The sequence below is a fragment of the Coturnix japonica genome, chromosome 5, assembly GCF_054131305.1.
Source record: "Coturnix japonica strain WE chromosome 5, WE-NBRP24, whole genome shotgun sequence".
Classification (NCBI taxonomy): Eukaryota; Metazoa; Chordata; class Aves; order Galliformes; family Phasianidae; genus Coturnix; species Coturnix japonica.
In genome coordinates, this window is record NC_140667.1 from 16,786,019 (window position 1) to 16,803,812 (window position 17,794).

Genomic DNA, 17,794 nt, shown 5'->3' on the forward strand with positions numbered 1-17,794 from the left:
GCTTAGCTACTTTGAGTTTTGTGCAACAGACAGTGGCAGAAAACTATGTCAGGTGTCACTTTCCCAGGCTATAAAGGCAACACAGCACTGATCCACAGAATTAAAGCCACACATTCAACCACGCGCATGCTGCAGAGTTCTTGGAATCCATTTCAGGCCTACGTACCAGCCCCAGGAATTCCTACCTGTCTCTTTTTGCAGTTCAAACATGTTTATCACTGGAGTTCATTATTGAAGACTGATGGAAAGCAACCAAAGGCGTAAGGGCCTTCTCCATTAAAAGCCAAAGCGAGATCATGGATGTGATCCCATGTGAGGCAGTGGGAAACCAGAGGATATACAAGAAAAGAAAGCATCCATGTCCAAAGTGCTCACTATCAGACGTCAGCTCACCACTCATCATTTCAATCATTCTTTGAGGGAACAAACTGCTCTTTTCTCTCAAACAAAAGGTGCCTTTCCACTTCATACCACTGCGTGGAAAAGCTTCTTGCAAAGAGATCTGAAAAAATGACAGAGCCTCCTGTTGTTTAAAGATGACATTTGACAGGCTGAGTCCATCGACAACGCACTGCTCAAAGCCAGCAGACTTTTTTCATAGAATAAAATGACAGCAATTACTTATTTCCATCTCTTATCTATCTGAAATTTTCTTGCCTGTATTCTGGGAAGGAGACCTGAAGGCAAAACATGAAGAAGACAGCATATTTCTTTTATTAGTTGAAATTATACAGTCCAGATGGCACAACCAGTCCTTATGACCTGCCTCTATCATCTAAAAGGAGCTGACAGTCACGAGACAAGCAGATTTGATCTCATTTTCTCCTTACGTAATCTTTGGTTGTGCAACACAAGTCCGTAAAGAGTAGAAAGGTGGATCTGAATACGCACAGTATAAAATACAACTAACTTTTGCTCTCTACTCACATTTCAGTACCTTTCAGGTGAACAGCATATAGATTCTGTTACTTTGTGTGTCACTGGCAATTACATTATATGGAACAATGGCAAAAAGATTCTTTTTTCTTAAAGGTGCTTTATGCTGTGCTTTCAGTTGCAGCTCTTGGCTTCTGAGACATTTGGGAAAGAAGAGAAGCTTGTTCTTCGCTTGTGTTTTGAAATGGTATTTGTTTGTATATCCCATTCAAATCAGAAAAAATAATGAGACAAAAACCTCACACTATTTGAAGCTATTTGGTGTCCTTCCAATGTCTGATTTGTATGCAGCATACGGCACATTTGCCTAGAAGGACTTAGCTCAGTAGCTGCCATGTTTACATCACAGAACAACATAGACGGTTTTCAACTGGTTTCAGGTGTTCTTACAGTGGGAAATAAATATGAAAAGCAGTTGTTGCTGGAAGTTCAAAAAACGCAGTCAACAAATAGTGAAATCGCAAAAGGCCAGACAAATTTAATAAAACATTTCCATTTACCTTCCTCAGCTTTACACAGCCTGCATCAAATAAGAAGATTCACTGCAGAGAGCCCAACTGTTTGTATCACTCCATACAAAACACATTTGAATCACCACAGCGATACAAGGCTATAAATTCCCAACACGCAACATGCCAAACTCAGCATACGCTACGTTTCCTTGGCATCTAAAGCCTTCCCTCTTCTGTGCTCCCCCACACATTTTCATTTGAAACAAATTAAAAAGCATATAGATGTTAAAACAGAAAGACAGCTTAGAATTCAAGTGACTTGTGCAACATTATTTTGTGCTTTCTACTTCTCCTTTTCCTCCTAATGTGATTAAAATTCATCATGCCCTTCTCTACATGTACTATAGTGATACATCAAGTTCGGTCCAGATAGGTTTTCAACTCAGACTTGGCCGTAAGCTACACGAGATCCTTGCAACTTCAAAAAAAGTGCTTTTTGTTTTTTGTGTGTGTGTGTGTGATCTTTCTTTCATGTTGGATGAAGTTCTGATTTTTCGATGGAGGAAATGCAATCTTGAGGTACGATTGCAGCCTTGGAATAATTCTTAAAATGTAAAAAGGAATTTGTTGAGAGCGCACTTGCTGGATTTAAAAAAAAAAAAAAGACACACTGTTACAATGGTGCTACCGGAGCCACGGTACAGTATATCATGGCACATCTCCAGAGCATAATCAAGGACGTGAGATAGAACTTCTATTTACACAAACTCAATGCCACTTCCAGAAAAAAAAAAGACAGAAAAAAAAAAGAAAAAAGTAATAAAAATTAAAAAAGGAAAGCATTATTTCCTGAAAGTCCTGAATTTTTAGAAGGTTCCTCTTAAATTTCTCTCCAGCAATCCAGCGGTCCTCCACAACAGCATTTTCCCTGACCTTAGCATGGACCATTAGTGACACCGGCAGGAATTGAGAATCATATGGCAAACCAATTCCTCTGAGAGGATGCTCTCCCATGCCCCTTTACTCACAAGCCAGCTTGCTGTCAAAGCTTGAAAGGGCAATAGCAAAGGCTTGTAGAGCACACATCGGGTAGTTGTAGTCCATGGTGAACACGTCCTCAGCCACACGGCCAAACTGCATCACTATATAGTCAGCTGCAAGAAAGGCCACAAGAAGCAAAAAAACATTAGTTTTGCTTGCAGCTCTCATTAAAGAAGCACACATACAACATCCTCCTCTGACCCAGTTGAACAAAATACAAACTTGCTCCCATATCAAACTGGACAACACTTAACTCATAAGTGGGTGTGGTGATATCACAAGGAGAAGCAAGCTGAGGAATATCTAAGTGATAAGGATTGTGAGGCTTGTTACAAAACGTTACAGATTTGGGATTTTTTTTGCAAATACATAAGGAAAACTGTTTCTCCATAAAATATTCAAGTGCATTACTTGTATTGAGTTTCACATGTATCAAGAATGAATTAATTCTATTCCTACTTAATTACAGGCAAGTGGATAAGTAAGGATAAAGGCAGAAGAAAATGTATGATTGTGATGTAGATGTTGCCATGTCTCTACTGTATCATACTCAAAAAATCGTCAGTATTTTTTCCTTTTTATACTCTTTGTCCTCTGTCTGAAGAATGAGGCAGAGGAGCAGCAAGTTGGACCCAAGCAACTAAACTAAACTCACTCAGGTAACAGTAAGGGTAGAATCACTGTCAGCCTGGGTGTGCAGTACTGTTTCTACACATTATAGATAAGGAATGATACTTACGATCATTATCATGAATTATTTGGAAATTTTTCACTGAGGCCTGTGTGACTCGACCGTGGAAATTTAAAACATAGGACTGGGTGTCATCATTCCAGACGGGAGTTTTGTTATGCAGCTCAATGACGCTCTCTGTGTTTTTGTTCTGCCATCTTGCAAGCAGCGTCTCATGTTCCTGCACACACCACAGACGAACACTTCAGTTTCGCAGTCTCACAAAATGAAGAAATATATTCATGCAAAAAAACCATGCAACTTCATTAATCAATCCCAAATACTTAACTGTCAGTCTCAATTCTCGGCACAGCATCATAGAATGAAATAGGGATTTCATTCATTCTCTGAGTATCTTAATGAGACTGTGCACTCAAGTTCTTTCCACACCTTGGAAAAGGTTAGCAGTATCTTTTGTTAGCAAAATACACTGTTATTTGCAGTGCTGTTATGAGTCACAGAAGGAGTCACACATCCCATTGTTATTCATCTGTTTGAATACTTGTTTAGCCTCTAAATCTCTAGAAGTGACAAAAAGAACAATCCAAAAAAACAAACTCTAACCAAAGGAGAATTCAGGTAGCTTTTTATGGCTGACCAATGCTATGACTTACATTTCTTGGTCTGATGGAAACTCTTTCATGGTCCATATTCATTCCTGGTATGATCACACTCATCTTGCGAGGTCCTTTAAACCCCAGGACATTTGTTTCCTAAAAATAATTAGAAAAGAGTTCATCATATCCTGTATTTTTAAAGACCATTTCTTCAGAGGGACATTAGAGCAGCAGCCCATGGACCTGAAGTCAGTCCATTCAAAAAACACCTTGAGCTCCCACCTTTACTGGCATGCCAAACATTCTAGCTTTGTCTGAGAAGCTCTGACAACAGCAAAAACAGAAGCAGACAGGTTTCCATGGATGGCACTGGGCACCAGCAATCTTAATACAATTTAAAAAGTATACATCCCTTTGTTAAATAAAGATATGGATGAACCAGATTGTTTGGATACTGCTAAAGCTGAAAACAAAGTAGATATAATTTAGAAAACAAAATGCAGTCACACATTTTGATGGGAGACCAAATTAAATACATGGGACTCCATTTATTCCAGAGTCAGCACAAGAGCAAGCAAGAAGAAGCTACCAGTAAGAGCATCTGTTGCCAGTGCTGTGGTTTTCAAAGTCTTCGGATACATTATGCTTAGAGATGAGTACGGTGAAAAAAAAAAAAACCAACCAAAAAACAACAAAACACATTAGAATGAATGCAAATTTTGGAGCTGTGAAAGCAGAGAAATTAAAGAAATAACATGGATGCCAACAGGAAATACAAGTTCCTCCATTAAGTGGGTGTGATTAGATACATTTCTGACCAGGTTTGTGCAAAAGCATCCGGTACTCTACTATCCTCTTGAAACACAACCACATGAAATAGCGATACCTCTGAAAGACCCAGTCCGTCCCCTGCTTTGTGGCATTTTTTTTTTTGGGTGGAGAGGGAGGTGTCAAGGGTGTCGCATGGAAATTTTCCCTTTCACCTTTCCCATGTGTGGGGGTCTGTGCAACATTTACTTGTATGGAACATGTTTCTCCATCCATCAGACCTTTGAAATCCCTTTGGTTACCTCAGCAAACCATCTGGAGATCCTAAACAACTCACTGAAATTTTTAATGCACACAAAGAAAATTCCTCAGAGGCATTTTAATGACTACTCTTGAAACAATCTAGGTATATCTACATCTCCCTGACTATATACATTAATTGGAAAAATGGAACCTCTTTTCTCAATCACTTTTATCAAAGTCCTTGGCAAAGTAAACCAATGCTTAGTTTAGCAGGAGGCATTTGCTTGATTTTGTACAGCGACAAAACTCAAACTAAAAAGGCTGCCAGCAGATTATTTTTTATGCAGGATGAGAAATTCAGCAGAAAAGAATATATCTAAGATTCACGCTTATGCTTACTTGCTGCTAGATACTGACAATATTGATCTTCTCTGCAATGCCTTACAAGCTTTACTGCTCAATAAGCTGCAGTTATGCTATGCACAATTCATTTAGATGCTGACTGGTTGAAGACATCATTCAAGGTAAAATTAAATAACAGTGCTGAATCACTCTCCTCCCAACAAGAAGCACCGTCACTCTGAAACAATACAGCCGCACTCTTTGGATTTTCACTTCCTTAAATGCTAAAAATCAGCATCTCTGCCAAATGTTGAGGGAATGGTTTCTATTCTCATACTCTATCAATCAACAATTACATCAAAGATTACTTGGCAAAGCTTTGCTAAACTCAAGGTACAGAATTAAAATCCTACAAGTGTACAACGTACAAAGAAAACAGCAGGGACAAAAGAGGAGCTTCAAGAAAGAGCAAACCTTTCCAATATACCTTGCATCCAAACACAATTACTTCCCCTTGTCCTTTTCCCTTGCCTGCTTCTCTGCTATTCCACAGCTCCACTATATCATATATACATTCAAGACTATGAATGGCATTCACAGGGGAACAAAGGAGCTCACAATTTAGTCCCCCCAAATACGCCTTCAGCAACTTCACTCTCTGCACTTGATTTATACTGATGTGCCTTGTCCTTCCTATATTCTGCAGATTAATTCCAGAAAAAGCCCAGAACCACAAAACCCACCATATCTAAGCACAAAGCAAGCAATCACAGTTTAAGCAGAAAGATGCAGTTTTATTACTGCTTTATTTAAAGTAAAGCCATACCTTGAGGTATCAGCTGAGCTCCCTGCCTGTAGAATCTGAATTGTGAGGTGCTGAGGATATTAAGGAATCTGCAGCAGAATATACCGGTACAGACAGTAGAGCTACAACTCCCTGCTTCTCGATAATTTTGCCAAGCAATTCTGCAGTCAGCCATTAGATGCCGCTCTAGGTTTATTAATATCCCAGCCTGCCATCATCAAGAAGAGTAAATACGGCTAAAAGCACTTGATGAAACTCCATTCTCGCACTAACTTTTTTAAATATTACTTGAAACGTCCTGAGATGAGCTCCATAATCATGGAATTCCAAGTTGAAAGGGACCCATGAGGATCATTAAGTTCAGCTCTTGCCCCCACCCAAAGTTCAAACTCCAAGTCCGAGAGAGCTGTCTAAATGCTCCCTGAACTCCAGCACCTGGGGCTGTGATTGTTAGCCTGAGTAGGGGGGGCATCCACCTTCTGCTGGTGAAGTGACCATCCCTATAAAGTAACCAAGCAATGTTATTTCTAGTCCTCCTTTTGCTGTTACTGTATTTAGAAAAGCCCTTTTTGCTGCCATCCACAGTACCAGCGTGCTTCAACTCCAACTATGCTTTGGCCACACAAATTTTCTATCTACAGTGGTGAACAGCATCTCTGTAAGTCTTCCCATGTCACCCAAGCTCACTTCCAGCAGCCATACACATTTTTCTTCCACCTAAGCTCTAAAAGAAAATCAATGAGAGCTCTCAGCACCTTTATCCCACAATTAACAACAGATGTATCAACACTTTCCAACTGTATAAACTAGAGTGCTGAATCATCAGCAGGTCAGGCACAGTAAGTTGGTGGAAGCAGGTACAGCTTGCTCTCCAGGTGGGTACTTGATTGGATGAGCTGAAAGATAGCAAACTGCATAGTGGTGCTTTCAACCAGTTGTTTATTAGAGCTTTTGCTGCAGAAATAATCTCAAGGGAGGAATTAAAAGAATACTTTGGGACAAGGGTGTTTCAGGAGTGCTCTTTACAGCATTTTTACTCTGGTTCTGCTGCAGCCAGGAACAGTAAACTTATCTTAGCAAACCTATCTATTAACGAAACATCATTCAGATTTCCTTCTGTCCTCTTGCCACAGCACACCTGCAAGCCTCTCTCCATGACATCAAGTGGAATGAGTCACCTTCTTATACAAACATACAAGGTTTATACTGCTGACCCAAAAACAAGCATATAAAAACAGCTTTAGGTGTTAGCCACATTATCTCAACAGAAGCCATGGTTCTGTTCTTTCCAGCATCTGCTCTGCACTTTGAAATACTTCTACTGGCTGCAGCGCAGTCATTTATTTGGTAACATCAGTGGTTCAAATATCAGTGTTATTCACTCTTACAAGCAGTGCCATAACTTTTCAATGCATAACCTTTTTTGAACTGTTATTTTCTCTTTGTATTTCCAGTTTGCACCAAACAATTAGTTAACTGGATCCAGCGAACGCTCTATGTAAAACAGTACAATTACCTTTATTAAAAATGCAAGTTACTCTAGGTTCTTACTGAGACGTCAGTTGATGATATAGACTCGCATCAAATCCTGGACTCTGACGTTAAGTCCTGCTAACTGGACTGTTCTTTGCTTTCCTTTTCCTTTCTTGCTGAAAGCTTCCAGGCTCCCCACACTGTTTCCCACATCCTAACGCTAATCTTTCCAGAAACACATTCTGTGCACATATGGGGATATGCTGCAACAGCTGGATTTCACACTGAAAGAGCTCCAGGCACTCCTGATTAGAGCTGGACAGAACTTCTCAGAAAAATTGGTTTTGGGTATTTCTGTCAGTTATTGATCTTGGAAAAGAGAAAACCTTCTGTAGAACCACACGTATCAGTTCTGACTGGAAGAGTTCTTTGGGCCCAGAGATTTCTGGACAGAAAGAATACTCTCATTGCAACAGTCATCCAGCAATCATTCTAAAACAACAACTGTGCTTCAAGTCCTGACCATCTGCATTGCCCCTAACAAGAACTATTTAGTCTCCTCTAACAGGCTGGTTTCTTGTTCAGTTGCATTTTAGATTTTGTTTAGTCTTCCTATTAAGGAGTTTAATAGCTTTTACTAGCCACAGCTATCCACCTACCTGTGTTTCGCATCACAGGGGCCCTCCTCTAACATGTCATTATATATGATCAGGGCCTGGTGCAGAAATTCCACATGTGCAGCTCCTCCCAGTTCTGGAGGCTCTCTCAGATGATGTCTGCAGGCTATGAAGCATCCTACCCCTTCAAGAAGGTTATGTCAAACCTCTGACAGCTTCTGACCAAAAGTGAGAACTGGACAACCTGGTTCTGTGCACAAAATTTTCTTTTAACTCTTACATTCCACTGAATTTCCTGGTTTCTCTATTGAAGATCAGATGTTTCACTGTGCAAAAGCAGAAATGTTGGTTGACGTAACCTTAAGTGAGAAAGAAATTCAGTGTGCTGTTTCAGAAACTGAACTGCCCTTTCTTGCATATTTTGCCTGTGAGCAGTACTTACATAACAAATAGCAGCTAGCTCCTGACGCAGGACACTCGCCTCCAGGCTTGATGTTGTTTTCATTGGATTTACTCCATTGTCATAAACTGTAAACTTAGTTCCCATAAGATTTGATCTATCAAAAAAATGGAAAATCCAATCACCATTTGTCAATAACACTGCCTCAGATATCTATCCTTTACTGCATTGTAGCTCCAAAGGAAGGACAAAGAATATCAAGTACAAATAGTTAACTTTAATCCCAACTGATTAAAGGCCACAACAAAAATGTAAAGGTAGAGCACAGGGCACAGTAAAGGTCCCTCTCTGAAGACTTCTCATAAGCTAGTGAATTCAAGAAGGCAATTAAGAAACATCTGAGCAGGGCTGGGGCTATCTTGTCTTATCGTTTTATTTCTTTACAGTATGCTTACCATCTAAAATATCATTGGCTTTCTCATCTGACTACGACTCGGCTGGACTACAGACAGTGATTTTCATAAGGTTACAAATAAGATACTTCAATGGAAATCATATCAAAGACTGCAGAATACAGCTTAGGGTACACTAACACTGCATTATCCTCATTCTGTGTTTGCACTGCAGTAGCACATGAAGTCCTGAGATCCACACAGGCAAACAGCAATTAGTAGTACAGTCCCTTTCCTCAGGCACAGACAACCTAAAGACACACTGGGAGGCACCACATATGTATCAACAACAGATGGATGTATGATGAGATGACAGACAGAAAAGAAGCAAGTGGTTGTGAGTAGAGTCCACTACATGCAAATAACTCTAATCAGGATCTCAAGAATCAGGCAAAATCCAAGAGATTTTCAGATTAGCTAAGAAACAGAACTTCCAAAGTGTTTATATCAGTAGTGGGTAGACACAATCTGCTCATGCACTTCTCCAGATTTCATTAAGATAAGCTGTGTCTGCATCTTCAGATGCCCACAACCCTTGAGAACCTGGCATTTGAGCATTTAAGAGTCTCAGTCTGCTGACTTTTAATCAAATGTGATTTCATAAATACTTGAGACATCTTGAAACCATGTCTTGGATACTGATAAACTGCAGTACTGCCATCACCTCATGTATCCAAACCTCCAAGTAAGAAGTCACACCGATTAAAGGCTTCCTAATTTTATATGACCTATATTTAGAAAAAATATATTCTGAGATGCTTCAGTCTTTACCTCAGTTTTCCAATAAAACTCTCTCCACCTCGAGACAGGTCAGTTGGGTCTATGGAGATGAGGTAATTAGAGGTTTTGCTCTTCTTTCGTTTCCTTCCAGCTAATAGAAACACCTAAGCAGTGCAAAAAAGCATCATACTTTAGAATGCCAAAGGGGTTACAGCACACCAGATTCTGCTTTGATATAAGGAAACCATGGGCAATTTTTTCTATCTTCTAGCACAGTAAGCAAAGTAAAAGAAGGTCTCCTGGGACAGCAAAAAACAGATAAAAATCAGGACAGAAAAGTGACTTCTCAACCACTCAGTCCATTATTTATGGTTTAAATAATTAAATCCAATCTATTTTGTTAAATGTTTAATTCTAGGCTGCATTGTCTCTTCCGCTGGAATTGAAAATAGATGTTTTTCAGGCCATGGAATGGAGAAAGCCCCAATTGCTCTCACAAAAAGGTGCCATACATAGATTAATTCAAACCAAAGATTAGACATGGAGAAAGGCAAGCAGAATGAAGCGATATTGTTGTTCTGTTTTTGAAGGACTAGGGCAGAACTCAGTGATAAGGCATATACAATACAAGATTACAATTTTCTTGTAAGACTTCTTCAGACGTTTCATTTTATTTTTTTTTTTTACTATTCAGGCACAACTGTTATGCTATTTGAGTTATTTTATGACCTTTTTACCATGCTCCCTTTCCAAGTGGAGGTAATAGGTGGGGTACATCCCTCGATCCATTCCTTTCTTGTCTCTTGTGATCCTGCATTTGACGGTGGCACCCTGTGGAGCAGGTCTAACTGCAAATTCCTCCAGGTCATCAACATCTATGAGAGGCTCATTTGTGGAAGGACTGGGGGCTGAGGCCACTTCCTGAAACAGCAAGCAAAACTCAGGTTTCCTTGAGATACCAAGTTCTAAATATGAAGGAATGACATTCGCTAACACTCAAAAAAACAACACACAAAACAAAAGGGACATATAGTTTCCTCCATTCTAGTTCCACAGAGGCCTTAAGGCAACTTATCAAACTAAGGGCATCTCCCTGTTCAGCCAGTTGAGCTCTTGCCTACCAAAGGCCCACAAAGCAGTTCCGACCTGCTGATGCTGAGCATACGGACACATTTGGCAAAGAAGATCCGGCAGCTGCACGATCAGAGTGTGGTAATATTACGAAATCAAACTCTGGCTCACACTTTCCCGTCTCAAAACATTTCTCTTTTGAAAAGGTTCATACCCATGGGCAACAGTGTTCCCAGAAGAAGATACTGAGTGGCTGAGAGATAGTTTAAGGTAGAGAAAACTCTAGGAGGAATGAGAAATCAGTTGTAGTACATAAAGGAGTGAGCCATTATCAACTGGTTTAACAAGAGTTCGTGATCTGGAATATTTGAACACCCTGAAGCCTTGAAATCATCAGATACCAGCAATAAGAGCAGAATAGAAAAATGCTGAGAAAAGACAACAGAAACAAAAGATCCTTCTGAGATCCCTCAAGAGGCAGAAAGGTAAATATTTACTGTTTACCTTCCTCTTCATTCAAGTTTGGACAATATTTGCTATTCTTTGCTCCAAGTCATTATTTTCATTACTTCTGTGAACTGAGAGCCTTCACAGCAAATTAGCTCAGAAATGCTGTAGTACATATTGAAAACAAAATAAAAAAAACAGGCCTATCTTGACTGTGCATTGTACTGATGCAGTACAGTGACCCAGATGCTCCTTCTTCAGCACTGACCCCTTACTTACCTTACTGGATTTCTTGCTTGTGGCAGAACCAGGCCGGGTGTTACTGTTTAGCTGGGAAGAGCTAGAGCTGTCTGCATCTTCCTCATCCTCTTCCTCATCAAAATTCATGCTGCTTGAAATGCCTAAGGAGAAAGCAGTGCATTATGATATACCAATTAACATTAACACTGTACACTGTTACAGTTCCTATGATAGCCAATGAAAAGCTGATCTTTCTTACACTGAGAAGAAAAAAAAACATATTAAGGAAATGTTCTTATGCATATTGATTTCATGTAAAAAAGGCCAAAGGTACAGCCCTGGAGCACTTAAAAATCTGACTTTAAAAGAATTCAAAGCCTCAGACAGTTCAAAGGGGAGCAAAACTTTGAACATCAAACAGGACTTTGCAGCAGAAAGTATCCAACAATGGGATATTTGCCAGGTCTAGTTTTTCAGATGAAGCCACCCCGTACTCAAGTGTCACATATCAGAAGCAGACTATGCAGTATTTCTCAGCTGCTCTCTCCTCCCAGCCTCCCAAAAATCATGAAACAAAATAAACCAACAACCATCTGGTCCAGAATCTCTGCTATTGTTAAGCCTGAGTCAGAAGGATAAATTAAACTCGATTTCCAGAGCTAAACAGTGTGGGCATAATTAACTTTTTTCTTTCTGCACTTACCAGGAGCGTGATCCAGGGCAACAAGACTGGACTGGGAAGTGGAAGAGGACCAGGATGTATTTGCATGGGGATCTGAGAAAGGAAAACATCTATGGGAAAAATTCTGCAAACTCAAGCAACTTCTCAATAGCATTCTTCACAGGACTAAAGGGTTACCACACGGAGCTAAAACATGTCTTTCTGCACAACCAAATTCACTTTCCACTCACTATAACCACTGTCACTTTTTTGGGGATTTCCAATAAAGCCATATAGCCCTGATTCATAGAGCTCAAGCTTCAGAAAGAATTGTCCATTCTAAAAGGTTTTGCCATAAACACTTGTGAATGACATGCCCTTCATGGTAAGTTTTTGGCCTAATTCTAACCCCCACCTAATAGATACAAGTCACAAGCACAGATTCTGTACGAATACTTATTCAGTAACATTGAAAAAGAAGTATTTAGACTCTTATTTGGATGGCCCAAATCCTACCTAAACCCCTGCGTCCGCTGTCTGTGCATTAACGATCTCAGGCTATCTAAATGGTGCTTCTGAACTTCCACAGGTACACACGGAGATTTTCAGGCAACTCAGTCTCTGGAGTATGAGCATGGTCTACAATAAGCAGAGACCAAACTACCATAAAAATATAAATACCAGAGTCTGTACCAGTAATGGTTTGCTTCACTTACAGTTTTGGAAATAAATGAGGAAAAAAAAGACATCAAAAAGCTCTTAAAAATCTTTTATGTTATTGCTCTTTCCAGTAACTTCAATTCATGCCCTTTAAAATAGCTTTTGACACCAGATGAATACCTGACAATAAAACAACACCAAAGCAGTAAAAGCAAATAAAAATGAAGCAGAAGCAGACTGCAATTTTTGTATTTCACTCAGCTGCACCATGAGTGGTCTCACAGTCCACTTCCTCAATTGCTGCAGTGTGGACATACAGCACCCAGCATGACAGCAGAAAGTTTCAGTAGGACCTGGTTATGCAAGGGTGCCTGAAGTCATGGGTCAACTTGTATTTTTAAAGCCTGCAGAATTTACTTGTTATTAATCACGCACATTAATCACCAACACTAGTTGTTAATGATGACAACCAATGTTCTAGTCAAATATTCATGGTTAGGAGAAGCAACCCATCTCTTCAGCTGGCATCTGTGCAGAAAAGCCATGCTTGCATATGTTATTATACACAGACATTGATAGTTTGCTTCTACATTCATGCAGAATATTGGTGGGGAATGGAAAAGCCTGCAGTGAAGACCTGTGGGGATGGCTGCTTCTAAGAGCTCCCTTGTTGTTCCTGAATCTAGGAATCAAACCTATTACTTCTATGAACTTCAAAAGAGCTGTAACTTTATGTGAAAAGAACTAAGATCAAACTGTTCATTCCAAGTCTGTACAGAGACACACAGGAAACTGATAAATGTGAAGACTGAATGTTAATTATTGAGTGGTGAAACTTAGAGAAGTCTGGCTCTGTCCTAGTGACTCATTTGCCACCAAGGACCTATACATATAAAGACTTATGAAATTAAAAGGACAAATATTTCCTTCAGGAAGTAAATGATTTTAGCTATGGCAATTCCAACAGATGGAGTAATCAAATAAAACATTTGGCATTTTCTTGCAAACAGCATATTCTCTTCACACTCAACTAGCCTATGCCCTCTTGTCTTCTAACTGAGCTTGACTTGCTGAGTGTTCCTCAGAGAGGAGAGATGCATATGTTCAGTGAGGTTTCTATCCACAAAGTTAAAGTCACAGAGCGGAATAGGCACAAAACAGGGTAAGCCAATTTAATGGGACTTGACCTGCCCCTCCCATCAAGCCAGCTAGCATTCACCTCAGTGATTTTATCCTCTTGTTCCTGTTCAGTGCAAAGTGTGAACTGATGGGAAAAAGCCATCCTAAATGCTTTGCAGACCAATGGGGACATGCCAAAAAGGACATGCCACAAGCAGTGAAGCAGCAGTGGGAATCCACACGAAAAGTCCTAGCCCTACATAAAGCTTCCCAGGGCTACTGAGATACTATCAAGCCTCTTTTTCTGGTATCAAGTGCAAAACCACATAGGCAAAGCAAACATTTTATGGAGGTACTACTATTTGCAGTCCTGTTTTAATACTTCATGTCCCCAGACAGCAGTTCTGTTGTTAATAAAAACAAAGCCCCTGCACAGACATGAAGCATACCAGTCAAACAGCCTCAGCAGTGTCTGCTCTGATCAGGAGTATGCTCAGAGCTGGGTAAAAAAAGGCCATACCATACATTGCTTCTACTGAAAAAACCAAGCAAAAGAATCGAGAGAATAAAAATATACATTAACTCAGAAAATCAACAAAAATAGAAACGTCCCCCAGAGTAAAAATCAGAGTGCTCTGACCTAAATTGAGAAGTCTGCTGATAATTTTTAAGTCAACCAGCTTCAGTAAGTAGTGTGTCCAATCATTACATATTCTGAGCCATAGTCTAAGGCAACACAATCATCACACAGATCAGAACTTGTTAGACATGCCAACATTCCTTTGACTCAAATGCCCAGGAAGTGCCCCACTTGGATAAAATATGCCCGTTTCAGTTGAAGTTGCTCACATCTGCAAAGTAATGTCCCAGAAAAAATGAACCTTAGTGAGAACTGTGCTGCAGACAAGAAGCATGCATTTAGATATGAATAGTCTATTCTAGATGAGTCGAGTTTGCACTTACATTTTGCTCTTTATACACAAGGACTTTATTCTTAAAGCATCAGAGTACGCTTGGCTCAAGCCATCATAGCCTCAAAAGCCATACACTGAAAAAGAACTCCTAAATAAATGCTTTCAGATAAAGCTCTGTGAAGATTTTAGGATTTTTTCCTTCCTACGGATAATGTTTAACAAAAGATAATAACACTGCAGGAAGGAAAGCACAGATGCATGAATTCATACATACACAATCTATCTCCTAAATCACGTGTGCCTTTAGGAAAAGAAAAACCAAAGAAGTGAGAGCATTTCAGGACAACGTGGGACAAATGCTGCAGAATGCAGTACTGTAATTTTCAACTCTCCAAGCATGAACACGCGTTGTGAAACCATGAACAGAGTTTAACCAACAGCACTATTAAGACTAATATTCTAGTTCAAATGTCGTTATTCCATACTCTTCATCAGCTGTCACATACGTGATTTCCAGAGCCATAAAATATCAAAAAGTAACAGATGGATGTGAGCATTAGCATCTGCTTGGTGCTTTAATAGCCACACTGTACTGCAGATGGGAATATCATAGTTCTGAGAGCCTGGGGAGCATTTGTTCCTTGGGACAAGAGAGAACTTCATTATTTTTAGAGACATAATGGAACAGAGCCTGAAAGGAAAAATATCAATCTCTGCTTAGACTAGGGCTGAGCATGAGAATAATAAAAGGAATCAGCATAAATAAAACAAGCAATGAGAATCTGAAGATGGCTTCAGCTACTTACCCTTCTTCTGCATTGCTGTTTTAAGATCCTGTTTGCTTTGCTGTTGTTGGCCAGTAGCCATTTTCTCTCCATCATCTTCATCATGGCTAGACTGCCCAACAGTGAGAATCTGCACTTGACTTCCTGCTTTCTGAACATCATCTTGAAAAGCAGCTGGGCCATCAATTCCTGTCAGACAACAGCAACAGCCTTAGTTGTCATTGTGTCAAGAAATTACTGAAAAGAGAATCACTTCCTTATAAAAAGCATCCTTCTAGGAAACAAAGGTCAGAGGCTCATATTTAATAATACTTTCTAGACTTAAGCAAGACTAAAATTGTGTCAGAGGTAAAAGCCTCACTTCCCATATGCTGTGCTTTTGAATGTCCAAGAGGTGATCAGAATTTCACTGTTACCCTCCTCACCCTGAAGGCAACGTACCCATTCACCAAAAACAGAACAGAAATCAAATGGAAAAGAAAGACGAATAACAGATGGAGTTCTCCTAGGGGGATACAACTGGTTTGGAAATAAACCTAAGTTCCAGATTCTTCCATGTTCCCCATAAAACGTGAAGAATCCCATTAAGAACCAAGAAACCTAGAAAATTCACCTGCAGAACTAGCTGCATATACAACAGGAAGATCAGACTAACAAGCCTAAATACACTTACCGAATCAGTAAACTGTCATACAGCTAGAAAGCCAGAATGAAAGTGTATGAAGATAAATATCCCTTGCAATCTCTGTTCTTAGAGACACTTGCAATCAGGCTGGATATCTGGGCAACAGTGCACAAGGCACCTTCCAGCTTCAGCCATACTGTCATTCTGAGTTCTTGTTCTCTTTATTTCATGGCTGCTGTCAGTTGCCTCTGAAGATGTAAGAATGAAAATATGGAGTGTGTGGGGGGTGTTCTTATCATATGCTAACTAACTTCTTGCTTCAGGACAGTAGGTTGAAACATCAGACTGCAAACATACTTCAGCTCTTAGTGAAGATTTTGTGCTGGCATAAATTACTAAACTAGCTATATAAAAATGCATTTCTACACCAATTAAAAAAAAACACTAAAATCAATTACAGGTATAGTAAATAACATAACCCTTTGCACTGCTGCTGTTTTAAAGACTTTATTTAGAAAGCATTACAAAGAGCTAGGTCAGTATAAGAATATGCTGCTCCTCAGACCAAACAGAGCTGAATGAATCTTCTAAGAATGAACTGTTAGGGTCTGGGGTGTTTTCAAACTGTTATCTGTAGCAGAAGTCTCCAAGATTACCATTACACCTCCCTTGCCAGTAGCTGTCAACTTGCATTACAAGGTAACTGGATGATATATTAGCATGCTTAAGTGTACGCTGCCGTACCTGATGTCACTGTCACTGCAGTGTGAAGCATAAGTGGAAAAAAAAAGTGGTCCACCCCCTCAGTAACAGCACTTGACTGTGTTACCACCTAACAAGATGCAGTCAAACACCACACAAGTATTTAAAAACTTCCAGGTTAGATGGAAAAAGAGAGAGACAAAACAAGAGGAGGTGTGACCAACATTTTCCACAGTCAGATTTCAAGGTCAGAAGGAATCGACTCTGCTGCATCACACAGAACCTTATGACAAACTCTGCACCAATCTGTAAGTTCTGGCATATATATAGTAAAACAAACAACAAATAAACAATCAGTCCCTCCAACTTGGGGAGTATAAATAAAGCCAAAGGAAATGTTTCTATCACCTTGGCAAGGTAAGAGTTTCAGGTGCTCCATGTGACACAGAGTGCACTGCAACCCCATTGCCATTGCTCTTGTGGTGCATTGTCCTCCATGTGTGGTGCATGTCACCATGTGTGACTCAGTCTGAACAGGCCTAATGAGTTCCTGCTACTTGATTACTTTTACAACATCTGTTAAAGAACACACATTCTACATGATCAAGTACCTTGTCCCTTCAGAAGTCAGTCCTCAACGCACCTCTCAACCTTATCCTTGATCAGTGAAATGAACTAAACTTTCTGTGTCACTGCCTGTTCTCTTGTCCTCCACTTTTCAAACAATTCCAAATTCTCTGAAAGTTTCCTCTCTGAAGCCTAGAGTGCCACTAGTTTACTTGTGGCCTTCCATGCCATTTCCTGCATAAGAACAGAGCTCATCTCACCTTGATTTTCATCTTTCAGGGGGTGCTGTTTCCTAGGACAGTCTGCCAAGCCACAAGTGCTCCCCATGTGCTTTGTTACTTAAATACTACATTACTGAAAAACAAATATAAATCCTGCATCCAGCTGTACCAAAATGCATGCTGTCTGAATGAATTCTAGTTCACTGGTCTGTAAAAGTGGCTAATATAAAGATGTTGACCAAGATG

The 17,794-nt window shown here is 39.9% G+C and overlaps 1 protein-coding gene across 16 annotated transcripts in view; it reads right to left on the reverse strand.

Annotated features, from left to right (window-relative positions):
• Positions 1-1,389: 1,389 nt before the first annotated feature.
• The window catches only part of TUB (TUB bipartite transcription factor), a 114,622-nt gene continuing 98,217 nt past the window's right edge, over positions 1,390-17,794 (reverse strand). For 10 of the 16 annotated variants that reach the window (XM_015864098.3, XM_015864097.3, XM_015864096.3 and 7 more), the window contains 9 exons: positions 15,455-15,622; positions 11,998-12,069; positions 11,334-11,455; positions 10,266-10,457; positions 9,588-9,700; positions 8,407-8,521; positions 3,774-3,872; positions 3,169-3,340; positions 1,390-2,542 (listed from right to left, as the gene is read on the reverse strand). In XM_015864098.3, coding sequence (XP_015719584.2) covers positions 2,409-2,542; positions 3,169-3,340; positions 3,774-3,872; positions 8,407-8,521; positions 9,588-9,700; positions 10,266-10,457; positions 11,334-11,455; positions 11,998-12,069; positions 15,455-15,622 — 1,187 coding nt within the window. In that variant the 3' untranslated portion in view covers positions 1,390-2,408. The remainder of the gene's footprint in view (positions 2,543-3,168; positions 3,341-3,773; positions 3,873-8,406; positions 8,522-9,587; positions 9,701-10,265; positions 10,458-11,333; positions 11,456-11,997; positions 12,070-15,454; positions 15,623-17,794) is intronic. The other 6 variants (XR_014947072.1, XR_014947071.1, XR_014947070.1 and 3 more) reach the window with 2 other exon arrangements.